Below are 15066 nucleotides of genomic sequence, written 5' to 3' on the forward strand. Positions count from 1 at the left end.
GCAGAAGAGTTCTCCCTAAACTTCTTCACATCCCCCCACGGAAAAATCCACTCAGCGGCCCGCGGGTGGGGTGCGCCACGCGGTGAGTAATCACTGCGGCGGCCGCCGCCCGCCAACTTCAGGTAACGCGGGCAGCCCCGAGCAACGCAGAATTATCGCCGATTGAGCGCAGAGTTCTTTCTCTGGGTTATTTTTGTTGGCCACTGTTTGGGGTTTTGGGGACCCCTCCCAGACCAACCCAGCCCTGGCATTTCATCTCTCTGATCGCTTCTTCGTCTCCACCCTATCCGGATGCCCACGAAGGGAGGTCTCTGGCCTGCAAGGTCTTTGCTGGTGGGGCGCCGCTTGAAATGCAAGTTCCCGGGTGGTTCCACCCCATGGGTTTGGTAAAGGCCCCCAGCCACAGCTCCCTGAGAGTAAAGGGCTAGATTTCTCCCATACAGCCGTTCCCTTGGAGGCTCAGCCCCTACCTTAAAGGTCCTCCAAGAAGCTTCAAATGACAAAGGAGAGAAATAAAAACTAATTCGGCCACTGCCATTTTGCTGGGGGCAAACTAGGCCTCTTGTGCCTCAGTTTCTTCTTTTGTACAGTGGATAATCTGGGACCAACTTAAAAGTTTACGTGTAAAGAATAAAATACGGGGAAAAATCCCCCCAAACTTAAAATCTGATTAACAAGGTGGGATGCAGAGGTGGCACTGGCTTGCAGGTCTCCTCTGAGAAATGTGGCCAGGTGGCCTAAGGCTCTGTGGAGACCCTGGGTCTTGGCTACATTTCCAGGATCATTGCCGCCCCTCCCCCACAGCGCCTATTCGCTCCGGTCTGCGTATAGGTAGAGAAGTAGGAATCTCGACTCCTGGGAGGTTTTGGGGGCAAAGATCTTTATTACTTGTTCCCGAACGCTCCTTCTCCCAGTCCCGGGTGGAAAGGGCTAACTTCCCCTATGCACCCAGGTGCTGCAGACAACGACCTGGGAGCTGCGTGACTGAATGCTTTCCCCTTCTTCCCACACGTACAATCCATCAGCAATCCGGTTGGCCCTGGTTCCAAAACACACCCCCATCCTGAGCTTCTGACACACCCCTCTCCTGGTCCAGGCCCCTCATCCTCTTCCCGGGATGTTGCAGGCCCTCCTCTGGGCTCCTTCCGCCTCCCGGGATGTTGCAGGCCCTCCTCTGGGGTTCCTTCCGTCTTCCTTCAGTCTTTGTTTTCGTCACAGGCAGAGGGACTTTGAAAGAAATGAGACCCAACTCTGCCTTGCCACCCCGTGCCCATACCAGATGCTCCCCTCTCCAGCTCCCTGGCTGTTTGGGCTCGTTGTTTTCAGGAGCCTTCTTTCTTTGCCTGTGGCTTCGGGAAAACTTCCCTCGCCCCTTTTGTGAATTCCCCCACAACTCTCCAGGGACACCTTCACTCTTTCACCTTCACTCTTTCACCATCTTTGCAGCACAGCCCTTCAAAGCTCCTTCTCTCTAGCCACTTACTTCATTTTGCTAGTCCTGAATACCTGAGGGCTTCCCAGATTCCATGCTGCTGGGCCAAGCGAGGGCCAGAAGAGTTCAGTAAACACAAAAAGAAAAAGTCATAAAAGAATCCTGTCCCTCCAAGAAGCCAGAAAACAGCATCGCTAGTGTCCTGCCGCTGGGTTTCAGAGCAGGGTACTGCACACACCCTACTTAGCTGTCTGACCCAAGCTGGCACAGCCCTCTCTGGTGTTTGACCCCTACCCTCTGGATGACCTTTTTACCCTTTGGGGCAAAGAAGTTGGCCTTAAGGTGCACCCATCCTTTCCCTGTGTTCCCGCGAAATTAACTCTTCCCTCCCCAGTCCAGGCCTTTCTTTGCTTAGGAAAGGAAGGTAGTTACAGTGTACTTTCTGACAAATATTGACCTAAGTCATTGAAGGTGGCTGGGAATGTTAGAAGGGGTGGGTGGAAGGGCTCTTTATTAGCCCTGAACATTTTACCCAGAAATCTCCTGTGGAGGAACAAGGCAGGTTTAAATCAGAGAAATTTCCCCAGCCTCAGATTCCCAAATGTGAACCACTAAAGTTTTGCTAGTGCAGCAGGGCCAGTAAAAATCAAAGCCTGCCGGACCCAGAAGGGCAGAGCTGGGACCTGCCCTTCCCTGTGACCAACCGTTCCTCCAGGAGCAGCCCTCCCCCTCCTGCCTGTACCTGGCTGCGCTCTGAGCACTGGGGTATTGAGAGTCTGCTTGAGGGCCTATGGGTGCTCCAGCCTTTCCCCCGGGGACAGCATAGACAGTAGGGACACCAGACCTCAATTTTATAGTGTTTTGCAACTTAAGTACTAGATATGGATGTGGGGAGGTTCCAGTCTGGATTTGGGTGCTCTGGGGCCAACCAAGCCTGTGGTCCTTGTTCCTCTGCATCCTCAAAAGACTGTTGCTAAGTCCCAGGATAGCCAGTCGTATGGGGGAAGCACCGCACCCCTCCTCTCATCGCTCCTCCCTTGACAGCAGGCAGCGGCGCCACCCTGCCTTGCCGGGCTGGACTCCGTTTGGGGGTGGGGGTCAGCAGGGTCGTGACGAAGGCGGCCAGGGACAAAGGGCGCTTGTCTGCGGCCTGCCCTGACCGGGTGGCTGCTTCCCGGACGCCGGGAGTCCGCTGATTCACGCGGACAGCGCCCCCCGCCCCCGCCGCGCCGCCCCGGGGGGTAGGAAGTGGAGGGGGGGCGGACGCGGGGCGGCGGCGAGTCAACTTTCCCTCTTAAGCCCCGAAGGAATGTCGGCGGATTTCCTGAAACCCGACCCCGGCCGCCCGCCGGCCGCCCGCCCCTCACCTGGGCCAGCTCCCCCGGGAACGCCAGGAGGGGCGTCGGGGCTCACCTGGGGGGCCGGGGTCAAGTCCTCTTCCGCTTACCCCCAGCGGCCTCGGGGAGCGGAAAAGGAGGGGGTGCTGGAAGCCAACAAACTTACTTTAAGCCCTGGGACGCTCTGACTCAAATCCTCATGCCTCAGTTTCTCACTCTGCAAAGAATCATGGGAAGTTCTTTTTTACACTGGACGATGACCCCCCCCCCACACACACACGGTGTTACGTGGCCCAAGCTAGCCTCAATTTTTCGGCCATCCTCCTGTCTCGGTCTTTTCTGTTGAGACTGTCAGGCCCGCCTTGTCATCAGCCCCCATCCTCCCTAGCTTGGCAGCCTCTGTTAGCCCTCTTCTGTATCATGTCACTTAAGCCTATCCCCTGTGCCATTGCGGGTTCCAATGACCTAATTTGGAAGGGGGACAGCCCTACCCTATAGGGTTTTTGTCAGAGAAAAAAGTCATGGCAAGAAAATCTTTGTTGAAAGGAGTGTTTGTTTGAAATTGAATGAAGGACCGTAATTGCAGAAGGGTTAAGTGCCCGGGACTCTGCAAATGACAAGTGTGAACTTGAATTCCGGCTCTGCCCAGGCGTCCGGGTGCCAGGTTTCCCACCTGTAAATTGGGGAAACAGGCTTTGCGTTTGGTTTCTTGAGACAGGGTCTCGCTCGCTATAGAGGGCCAGACTTAGAACTCACGTCCTAACCCAGATTGACCTGGACCTCGCAGCGATTCTCCTGCCTCAGCCTTTCCGCGTGTTGGGATGATGGGCATATGCCAAGGCGTCCGACTTGAGGAAACGGTCGGGGTCCCAGCGCACAGGGACCGTGCCCAGGGTGCGCTGGTGGAAGAGAGGCCCAGCCCGGGAGGGGCGGGGGAGGGGCCGCGCCGGGATCCAGATGTTCAGGTCCGCCAGGCACAGCCGCGCCTGATTAAGCCACGTGGGGGCCGGCCCGGGCCGCTGAGATGAAAGCAAGCGGCCGGCGGGGACCCGGGCGCGCCAGCCCCTCCTCCCGACCGGAACCTGCGGCTCCCTGTGACCCGACGACCCTGCGAGCGGCCTCCTCGTCTACTGGGGCGGAGCGACTGGGCGCGCGGGCCGCAGGCACCTGTGCCAAGCAGGCCACTGGGGCTCAGAGCCCGCGCCCTGGCGCCCGAACTGAGGAAGCCGTGGAGACCTCCGAATCCAGGACAGAAGCCACAGTGTCCCTATTTGCCTCAAGTTTTCCCACCAGATGGGAAAAGTGAGCGGCTCAGAGGCCTTGTTAGAGTGGTGGGGGCCTCCGAGTCCCAGGGAGACACTGGGTTCCCTCAGGTCTGTTTTCCCGCACTGAAATGGAGGGAGACCACCTTAAGTGTTGCTCCTTGAAGTTCCTCGAGGACTTCCTGGAGGAGGCAGCTGCCCCTAGAGTACCTCCCCCTTGAGTCTTAGTGTCCCGGAAGCAGGCCAACTGTGGCTGGTGGTCGGCCGGTTTCCGCGCTCTCAGATGCTTCAAATCCATTCGGGCTCCAGCTCTACGGTCCTGCTCGCTCCTTCTGGCCTCCCTTCTCCTCCACTTCCTCTCTCTCCACTCCCAAGTCTTTATCCGCCTCCTCCTGGTCCTCAAACACCTCTTGTTTCCCCTCCTCCCTCACTGTCTTCCTCCCTTCTTACCATTTTTTTACCCCTCCCCTCCCCCACTTTCCGTTTTCTTCCTCTTCTCATTCTACCTCCCCCTCCATCCTCCCAGGCCTTCCAACCTCCTCATCCTCTTGGTCTCCTTCTCTCTCTCTTCTTTCATTGCTCTGTCCATACTCCTCTTGCCCCTTTTAAAATTCCTTGACTAAGGATCTTAGATGCTCCCTGCCCGGGTTGCTCTTGGCCTCCATCCCTGAGTGGCCTGAGATAGGCCTGTCATCATATCTAGCCAGGTCCTCTTTGTCATCCCCGGCCCGCAGATCCAAGTCTGGTCAAAGAGCCGGACCATGAGTATCAGGACTATGTCCCCGACCCGAGTAGAGATTCACCTGCCCGCCCCGCTCGCCGCAGCACACCACCCCCCACTTTCCCAGGCTGCCTCGCTCAGTGACGTCAACACCCAGTCCCGCATCCCGGGGCCCGCGCTGCGCATCTTCAGCCATGGCTGCGGTAGCGTTGCCGCTGCTGCTGTTGTTGGCGTCACTGGTCACCCCAACCCCAGCGCGCGACCCCTTCGCTCCGCAGCTCGGGGACACTCAGAGGTGCCAGCAGCGGTGTCGCCAGCACCACCCTGGCTCGCCGCCTGTGCAGGTAACAGATGGACTCTCAGGAACCCAATGACTGGAAAAGGGGAGGGACCTGAGTGCAGAACCCTCAGATGGAGGAGGGGATGCGAGTTCCTGGTATGCTAGTGCAGATTGGGGTCCTGGGAAGGGGCCTGGATGGGGGAACCTCGGATGAGAAAAGAGCTGATGTGGGGTTCCTCAGGTTGGCAGAGGGATGCGAGATTCTGAGAGTCCCTAGAGAAATGTGGGAGCCAGAGAATCCTCTAGAAATAGTGGGGCGACAGGATGGAGGATCTTCAGGAGTGGGAGGAACTGAGGTGCCTGCAATGAGGGTGTCTTGAAGTGGGGAGGGGTCTCTCAGAACTGCCCTTCCTTCCAGGAAGGGATCAATTGGCACCTGGGGTGAACACTGTAAGTGGGGACATGCCAAAGGGAGGCTGAGACCTACACCTGAGAGGTCCTGGAGCATACCCCACCCACAGCCCAAGGCTACTTGGTGCTGTCCCTCCTTCCCCCATGGGCTCTCTTCTCTTCCCACGTTCCTCACTGCCTTCTTGGAGACAGTTCTGCTCCAGTCTGTTCCCAAGTGCAAGCTCTGCCTCTCTCTGAGAAGCTCTCTGCCAGCCTCCATCCTGGAGAGGCCACTGTGCAGGCCACTATCCAGCCTGCTTAGAAAGCTGCTTGCTATTTCTCAGAGGGCACCCCTCCCCCCATGATGATCCTGGCTTTCTGAAACCTGACTTTAGTCTCATGGATTCTTAGGGGGACCCCAGCCTTCTTCCCAGAGTACCTTTGCCTGAGTCTCTATCTCCCTTCCCAGCCTGAGCCAGAGGGTCCCTCAGAGTCCCCGAATAACAAGGCTATCCTGATCAGTGCTTGTGAGCGTGGCTGTCGGCTTTTCTCCATCTGCCGCTTTGTGGCCAAGAGCTCTAGGCCCAATGCCACAGAGACAGAATGTGAAGCAGGTGAGTCCTCCAGGGCTGGGTTCACCTTGGGGATGCCTGCAGCAGAGGTATCCTGGGAAGCAGCTCCCAGTGACTCCATCCTGTGGCCCACAGCCTGCACAGAGGCTTACGTGAAGGCAGCGGAGCAACGGGCCTGCAGCGAGGGGTGCTGGGGCCAGATCCCTGAACCTGAGACCCAGCTGGAGCAGAAGGTGAACCCCCTAACCTATAAAGCCCCATCTCAAAACCAAGCACTCACAAGAAAGACTGTGTGGCTTCTTCCCCTGAAGTGAACACAGCTGACATATGGCAGGGCAGGGGTCCCTGTCCGATACTGAAACTCAGGTTTTCTTACACTAGTTGTCTAAATCAGCACAGCCCAGTCTCCCAGCACGAGTTTGTCTTGGGCTTCCCCTTCCTAGGACTTGGCTTTGGACCCGCCCAGGGGGCGCCTCTCCCTTCGGTACCTGTTCTCCATGCTCTGCAGCGACCTGATGAGTTCTGCCCAGGGCTTTCTATCCTCCACCTGGACATATTCCCTTCAGACAGACAACCGGAAAGTGGTGGTGTTCCAGGTGAGAGAATAATGGCACAGTGAACCGGAGTGGCATCCCGTGGTTGCCTCGTGGTATATGAAGTCCTCACCACGAGAGAACTTCAGGCAACATTGCATCCAGGAACACTGTTCTTGCTATCCATGTAGGTCCTGGTGACTGAACTCAGTTCATGCGGCCTGGCAGCCATTACCTTAGTTCACTGAGCCATATTACCTGCCTTCCATTTGGGGCTTTACCTGAAAAGGGTTTACTCTGATTGGCACTGGCTGGTTGGGTCACATGACCATGTAGGTCAATCCAGTAATTCTGTGTCGTTGGCTTGGGCATCTTCCTGTTTCTAGGGATCATCAGAGGGGTTAAGGCTAATGGATACAGCCCATGGGATGGTGTTCTCCCGCTTGACTCCTGGGAGAACTGGGGCCACCTGGACAAGGAACTCTAGCCTTCTTGCATCTGAGATGAGTCTGCCAGGGCTCAGAGGGTACCTCTGTGACATTTTGTTCCCTGTTCAGACTCAGCCTGTAGTAGAGAACTTTGCATTCCAAGGGAGCCATCTGCAGCGAGTGGAGGTGACCTGGAGGAGGTCCCACCCCAAGGCCCTAGAACTGCACATGGGTAAGATTGCAACAGATCCATGATCAGTGTCATGGAATCCATAGTCTCCCAGGGTCCAGTGGTCCCAGGATTCATGGTCCACCTCCATATTCTGTGGGTCATATTCCAAGATCCCTTGCACCTCTACTCCAGCCTTACACATCCTCCTGCCCGAGTCCTGGCATTTATTTCCCACTCCTTACCAGGCTGTCCTTCTAGCTGAGACTGGGACTGAGATGCCCCCCACCTTTCAGACCCCGTAGGCCCCTTGGACAAAGTGAGGAGGGCTAAGCCCCGAGTGAAGACCAGCAAAGCCAAGGTGGAGTCTGAGGACCAACAGGAGAGTGACTTCCTCAGTTGTATGTCCCGGTAGGTACCCGTGGTCTAGGCTGGGCTGGGCGCAGATGTAGGAGGCTCAGGTAGCTGAGCGATGCCTGTCCTTGGTACAGGCGCTCTGGGCTGCCTCGTTGGGTCCTGTTCTGCTGTCTCTTCCTGTCCGTCCTGATCATGCTCTGGCTGAGTTGCTGCACTCTGGTCACCACACCAGGCCAGCACCTCAAGTTCCAGGTGAGTAACAGTCATGATGGCTAGGGCTGCATGCTGGGGGGGTCCTGCTTGCCTTGGGAAGCCAGACAAGGCTCTTTTGCCCCAATCTATACAGCCTCTAACTGCAGAACAGCACAAGGGCCTCTTGGTGGAGTCTGACTGGCCCTTATACCCACCCCCGCCGCCTGCCTATGAGGACAGCACACCTCCTTACAAGTTGAAGCTTGATTTGACCACGCTGTAATCTCCAGCCTGCTGCCAAGCGCAGGGGCCTCCCCACGTTCTATACCCTAAATCCCAAGGTCAGGTTGGGGACCAACCTTGGGCTTATCCACACCCCCCCAGTCTTCCCTCCCTCTTTTGCCAGCACATCCCTCAGTCCCCTTGAGACAAGTGGACTTATGTGGCCGAGAGAGGAGGGTCTGGCCTCCTTGGCCCCCCATCTTGCTTTCCCAGGGGCTGGCTTTTTGACATTCCTCACATGTTCTGAGTATGGAACCTCATCTGTGTTGCTTTTTCTTTCTCTGTGTCCTCACTGTGGGGCTGAGGTCTCAGGGGCTCCCCTCTGCTAAGGTTCCTTCCCTTTGTCTCTGGAAACCCAACCCCACACGGACAGAGTGGTGTGAACTCCCTCCTGGGAGGAGATAAGGAGATATAAACCTTTAAATAAAGTGAATAAAAAGATAGGGTGGCTGCGCCTGCTTCAGTCTGTGCCTGCCCTAGGGTGGGCTGGGCGGGTTGGGTTCTTTCAACACTGGAGAAGCCCAGGAAGTTCTTAAAGAGCAAGAGGGACACAAACAGGTCACAAACCTAGTGAGTGAATGTCCCTGACAAAGCCCGTCCCACTTGTAGCCTGAGTGAGGTTGTGCCCTTTACGGACCTGATGTCCCTCCTGTAAAATCAGTAGGTTACCCCTTGAAATCTGCTGATAATTTTGTGATTATCTGGCATCCCTTTTTTCTCTTAGGGGCAGAGCTCTGACCCACTGCTGACAGACTTAGAACCCCTGGTGGAATAAGAAGATCGTAGGCATGAGTCCCTCACTAGGGGGGTTCTAGGCAGCGCTCCACCCCTGAGCCATGCCCCCAGCACCTCACTGGGGGATTCTAAGATGTCTTTCAGCCACTGAGTAACACCTCTTGCCTTTATCATGCTGGCTTTGTTTTTTGGTTATGTAGGACAAGCTGGCCAAGAACTGTCAATATTCCTCCCTCAGTCTGAAAGCGAAGTAACTGGGGTGCGCCACTAGGCCCTCTTGCAATGACTTTTGGAGTATATCCTCAGTAGCATGAATTCTGTGCACACGCTGCAGAGGGCCTCACTGCTGGAGCGCTCTTGTGGCAATCCAAACACCTTGGCACTCTCCCTGGCACTGGGAAACAATGACCCCCCCCACCACCACACACACACACACACACACACACACACACACACACACAAACATTAAGTGCCTACTCTAACGAGTTAGCCCAGTTCCAGTCCTCACCTCTGGGGACCTCTAAGTAGCCTCCGTTCTTCCTGGAACTCTACCTTATTCCAACTTCATGCTTGTCCCCTCACCTCCTGATCCACCTTGGTTTCCTTGACAACCTCAGATCCTCTTGCCCTTACATTATGACCCTCTCCAGTTTCCCTCCAAGTCCTATCTAGTCAAGAACAAGTTTGATTACTGACATGGATGTCTTCTGGTTTCTATTGTCATACAGCACCCCCAAATACAGCTGTACCATCAAGGTCCCCACAGTCTAGTTGGAGTCACCAACCCTTGCTCACTGTAATCTAGTCACAGGATCACAGAAATCTCTGTCTTTCTTCCCTCCCTCCCTCCCTTCCTCCCTCTCTCCTCCAGGCTGGCCTCTTGACCCTCCTGCCTCCACCTCCCAAGAGCTGGAATGGCAGGTATGGGTCACCATGCATAGTTGATACAGTGCTGGCATGGAGCCCTGGGCTTCATAGGCATGCGGGACAGAGTTCAGCCCTTTGATCCAATTTGAGCCTGTGTTACTTGTGTTTCTCTTTACCTGGTTTGGCTTTGACTGCAGCTCTCCTGCCTTTACAGTCAGATCACAGGATTTGCAACACCTCAGGGACACCTGGGATGGCTTGGGAAGGACTCAAGTGTCCCATGAGGAACTCAAGGCTGCTCTGCCAATTAGTAGCCACTGGTTTCTACCAAAATATCAGGAGAGAGAATCCTCTTTGACCACATAGCTGACAGCCATGAAGGTTGTCGGGTTCTTGAAGCCTCAGTTCCCCCACTTGTCCCCAAGGTTCTGCTAGTGATCATCTGGTGTGGCATGCAGATCAGGTGGTGGTAGATGTCTGGCTGGCTTCATGACAATCTGCAGGAACATCTATGTGTCGGTAACAGAGGGTTGCCATGGGAACCAGTATCCTAGTTTTCTGGTGACAACAGCCCACAGTAGTTCTACCACCAGGGCTAAGAACAGATGGATCCAGATTCAGTTGTACAGCAGACATAACACACACACACTGAACACTTTGAGGGAAAGGCAGGGATTCCCGGCCTCCTGTAGGGAACTGAGAGCAAAGGTCAGATTCCTACACCAAAGGCTTGATAACCATAAGGGTTGTTCCTTGTGCCCTGAAGGCTGTCCCCTATGCCCTGAAGGCTGTTCCCTGTGCACTCCTGACCAACTCTCTGGCCTGAAAGACTCCCGAGCCTTCCAACCCTAGCCCACAACCTATGTCACACTGTCTCAACTCCAATTTTTATCATGTTGACAATTAAGTAGTTGCTTGTTCACTTGTGTGATGATTGGTTTAATAAATGGTCCCTCTGCCAGATGCAACACGCTGGGCGTCTCAGTCGCAGCTGTGTCCCACACACTGAGGAAGCCATTCTCAATACATCTTTGTCGACACGCTCTTTGCTCCGCCTTGCCTCACTTCCCGCTTCCCACGGTGGCCCTGTTGCTTTCCCTTGGGCTCTTTTTGGCACTTGATTAGGGCCTTCTGCATCATGTCCACCTGGGATGTATTGGAACATTCTGGACTTTTCTACAGTGTTCCAAAAATGTTTGAATGTTCTGGAACATTCTAGAATACATTCAATTCTTACTAAAGCAGGGATGGCACCATTCCTTGGAAAGACTGTTGCTGACCTGAATAAAGTACTGGCTTCCCTCTTGAACTCTTTCAGACTGCTATCCTTGTGCATTTTCACCACCTGGAATGGCCTTTGTCCCTGACTGTTGTGCATGTGGTAGATTTATATTTTCCATTAGAATATACTTCACAAATGTTCTGGAACTCAGGGTCAGGGTTTTAGTCTGATGTGAGTGTATTTAAATTCTCAACAGTAGTTGCACACTGTGTCTAAAAAAAAAACAAAAACAAAACCCCCAAGGTGGACATCTCCTGAGAATGTCCTCTGTCCTCCATACACATGTGCGCACATGAATATTCATTATCAACACACACATGCATGCACAAGAAATAAAACAATGCTGAGTAGAGCTGCTTGCTTTCTGCTTTTCTTGCTTGCAGTGTGGAGGAGATGACTTTGGGCATGTCAGGCCAAGGCTCCTCACACAATCATCCCAGCCAAGGAACCGGCTTCCACATCCTATAGTCATAGTCAGAACCCAGCAAATCAGGTTTCACAAATAGAGTCTTCCTAGGCTACCCTTGCACTCTCTAGAATATTACCGGAGATCTCTGCAGTCTGATCTCACCCTGCTCCCCCAGACAGCTCCTTGCCCAGCGTTTCGTCATGGGTCAGCAAGGGTTGTTTCTCAATATCACACAAATAGGCTCCAGCATGTCCTCCCAACTCCAGTGGCATCTGGCTGTGTCACTCTGGAGGCTAGAGTGGATGAAGATTGACAGCGATTCCTTCTTTTTCCTAGCTGCATTGCTGTCCTTTGAGCTGTTCCTGGCACTGAACTATGCTCTTCCACCTTAGGTCCACCTGGAACATTCCGGACTCTTCCAGGACGTTCTGGAAATTTGTCAAATGATTTTTTTAATGACTCTTTTATCAGTCCACCTGTTGATGGATTTTTGAGATATTTTCAGTTTGTGGCAGTTTGTATTTATCTGTTTTGGTCAAAACATACAAAGAAACAAACACAAGAAGCTAAGGGCCTAGAATGATGTCCCAGTGGGTAAAGGCTCTTGCCCCCAAGTCTTAGAGTCTGACTTTGATACCTGGGGCTCATATGGTAGGAAAAGAGAACTGACTCCTACCTGGTCACTGTGGCATGCACCCACACCTGCATACTGGCACACAAAGAAAACTGAGACAGAGTTTCTATGTGTAGCCCTGGCTCAGTCCTGGAACTCACTCTGTAGACCAGGCTGGCCTCAAACTCAGAAATCTGCCTGCCTCTGCCTCCCAAATGCTGGGATTGCCACCACTGCCCAGCAACACAAAGAAAACTTTAACTACCAACAAATTATCTAGAAGAATGGAGAGGTGTACTGCTCCAAAGTAACAATGTGTCTTCACTTGGGAGTGAGCAGATTCAGATAATGTCAAAGGTGGGTCCTATATATCAAAACAGACTTTCTTTATTCTTTTTGCATACATCAATCATTTATCTATCTGTGTGTCTATCATCTATTCATCATCTATCATTTATCTGTGTCTATCATCTATCCACCTGTCATTTATCTATCTGTATGTGTGTCATCTATCCATCCATCTATCATCTATTCATCTACCTATCATTTACCTACCCTACCCATTCATCCTTCCACCCATCCCTCCCGCTAGTCCTCTATGCTGAGGACTGGCTCAGGCCACAGGACCTGTGTCGAGGGCAGAGGATGATTTGCAGGACTCAGCTCTCCCCTGCCATGTTGGTTCCAAAGAACAACCTTGGCTTGCTGGGCGTGGTGATAGGCACCTGCATCTGGAGCCGTCTGCCTTTCACACTGCTTTACTTTTTTTTGGAGAGAAGCTGCATAGCCCAGGCTGGCCTCAAAGATGCTTTTTTTTCCCCCTGCCTAGCCTTTAGAGAGCTGGCATGGTAGTTATACATCACCACAAGTAGCCTAGATCATCTTGTAAACAAAAAGATGGAGGAAATGGAAGGGCTAGAGATTTCACTGGCTCAGAACTCAGTGATTAAGATGCTAGATGCTCTTGTAGAGGATGTATGTTTCGTTCCCAGCACCCATGTGGTGGCTCACAGCTACCCGTAATCTTTGCATTGCCTGGTCCTCTGCCGTATCATCCTGAAGCCCCCAGGCATCGGGACCTGAGACTAGGGTGGCACAGACAAGGTCCCCAGGCATGTTTTCTTGTCTCTAGACTGTGGCTGTATGTCTGACATGTGGGTTGAATCTGGACACGTGTGAAATGTGCACACATATGGACACCATTGATTGGGGCAGCATGTGTGGAGGGCATGCCAGCCATGGGCCTCTCTGCCAGTCAGGTTGAGCTTGCATACAGCACAGCTGGAACCAACGTTCAAAAAGCTGACCTTGGGTGGACAAGGGTGTGTCATAGGGGACTGCAGAGACTCCTACATGAACACATTCACTGTTTATAGAGCAATGGCTGGTGTCTGTCCATTTGTAACAATGTCTGAGTACCTATTGTGTTTCATTGGGTTTGGTTGTACTTGGTTTTGTTAGTTTGAGCCACAGGTAGTCCAGGCAGACCTTGAATTTTCTGTATAGGCAAAGATGACCTTGAACTGATCCTCTGTCTCAGCCTCCGAGTGAGTGCTGGGGCTGCAGGCATTGGGGTGCCATGTTTGGTGGCTAGTCTTTGCTTTTACCTAAAGGAGTTGTACTTTCTAGCTGACTAGCTGGACACATTTCAACCTACTATAAGCTGAGACTCTGGTGTGGGAGGTTGTAGGCAGCCAAGCCCCTCAAGCATTGCTGCCATTTATCCTCTGAGCCCTAAACAAGGAGGAATGATGGAAGGGAGAGAGGAAGAAAGAACAGAAGACAGAAAATAATAAAAAAGGAAAGACAGCCAGGTGTGGTGATATATATACCTGTCATTCCAGGTCTCAGAAGGGTGATGACACAGGAGGGTTCACAGTTGCAGGCCAGCCTAGGAGACACAGTCTTAACAAAAGGAAGACCTTAACAAAAGGAAAGTCTTGCACAGACATGGGTCTTTGAACCATTGCTGAGGGTTGCAAGTCTATAGCGTGCTTGAGGTAGAGGGTGTGGAGGCTGGCTTGTGTCTCTGTGGGCAGGGATTTGGGGAATGGGAGCTAGAGTATGAAGGGCAGATAAAGAAGGGATGGGGATTTGAGAGTGACATTGGGGCCTGAGGTAGGAGGTTCTGAGCTTACCATATGCTGAAAACGCTGGAGCAAAGGGTTGAAAGTCAGAGGGTTGGGTTGGGTTCAGGCTGGGAAAGGATATGGCTCGGGGCAGGATGCTAGTGAAGAGGGTCTGTGCACGCAGGAACTTTTGTTCCCTCACTCATCAGAACAGGCCATCTGAGCCATCAAGCTTCTGCCAACGATAAGCCACGCCCACATCTGTGCGCCGCCTAGCCCACACCTTGTTTGCCCCGCCCTTCGTGGCAGGACCTTCACCACTTAGGTTCCGCATCTCCTACCAAGGCTCTTCCCCAAACCCTCCCATTCTTGCAGTCCAGACCCGCCCCCTCATTATGATGAGCCCCGCCCAAGTCCCGATCCTTCTCCCAGCCCTGGCCCCGCCCAGGCACCTCCTGAACGTAGATTCAGCCCTCTTCCAATACCAGGCATGTGTTCCCAACAGTCCTGCTCTTAATTAAAAGACCCTCCCATCCTTCCCTTTGCCTCACCCCTCCGCTAACCACGCCCCTCTCGGGCCAGACACTTCCCTTCATCATCCTGGGCTCCTTTCCTCCTCTAGGGGCGGCTCCAGTCCTCCTCCACTTTTCTTCTGGTCCAGCATATATCTAACCCCAGGAATGACCTTCAGGTCGCCTTCCCCTTCCTGGTTATGTTGGGAAGTAACATGGTTCCATTTCCCACATAGGCCTTCCAGCCACTCTCTCCACAGCCAAGACTCGCCCCTTCCCAAACTCAGACCCTACCATACCTTGGAGCCAACCTTTTCTCCCACAGAACTTTTCTTCCACAGGTCTCTTCCCTCCTTTCCATAGGCCCCGCCCCTCTTTAGGTCTTGTCATGCCTGAATCACCTTCCTCAGACCCCTCCCTTCTGAGGGCCATGACGTCTTCAACCCTCACCCCCCACTTCAGGTACCATCTTCCTTAGGCCCACTCTTAGGTCATGCTTATAATTTTCATTGCACTCCTCCAGGGTTTTAAGCGCCACTTCTCTTCAAAAGCTCCGCCCCAATCCCCGCCTACCGCTTTGGCCCCGTCCCTGGTCTTTCAGGCTCCTCCCCCTCACTTTCTTTG

The 15066-nt window shown here is 53.5% G+C and overlaps 1 protein-coding gene across 2 annotated transcripts; it reads left to right on the forward strand.

Annotated features, from left to right (window-relative positions):
• Positions 1 to 4889: 4889 nt before the first annotated feature.
• Tmem59l (transmembrane protein 59 like) lies at positions 4890 to 8382 on the forward strand. Of its 2 annotated transcripts, none has more exons than XM_029480339.2 (8): positions 4890 to 5096; positions 5892 to 6036; positions 6130 to 6227; positions 6438 to 6590; positions 7085 to 7187; positions 7421 to 7485; positions 7616 to 7733; positions 7828 to 8382. In XM_029480339.2, exons 1-8 carry the CDS (start codon positions 4947 to 4949, stop codon positions 7869 to 7871), a joined length of 876 nt encoding a protein of 291 aa, XP_029336199.1. In that variant the 5' UTR covers positions 4890 to 4946; the 3' UTR covers positions 7872 to 8382. The 2 variants fall into 2 exon arrangements, with proteins under 2 accessions (XP_029336199.1, XP_021026520.1); XM_021170861.3 differs by having other exon boundaries at positions 4894 to 5096; positions 7421 to 7535.
• The last annotated feature ends 6684 nt before the right edge of the window (positions 8383 to 15066 follow it).

The sequence above is a fragment of the Mus caroli genome, unplaced genomic scaffold, assembly GCF_978045245.1.
Source record: "Mus caroli unplaced genomic scaffold, Mus_caroli_1 scaffold_10, whole genome shotgun sequence".
NCBI classification, from domain to species: domain Eukaryota; kingdom Metazoa; phylum Chordata; class Mammalia; order Rodentia; family Muridae; genus Mus; species Mus caroli.

Bases quoted from the DNA above. Each gene is read 5' to 3' on its own strand.
- Tmem59l (XM_021170861.3), top strand. From the start codon at position 4,947: ATGGCTGCGGTAGCGTTGCCGCTGCTGCTGTTGTTGGCGTCACTGGTC. The intron at 5,097-5,891 runs GTAACAGATGGA...CTCCCTTCCCAG, and splicing joins CTGGCTCGCCGCCTGTGCAG to CCTGAGCCAGAGGGTCCCTC. The intron at 7,188-7,420 runs GTAAGATTGCAA...CCCACCTTTCAG, and splicing joins GGCCCTAGAACTGCACATGG to ACCCCGTAGGCCCCTTGGAC.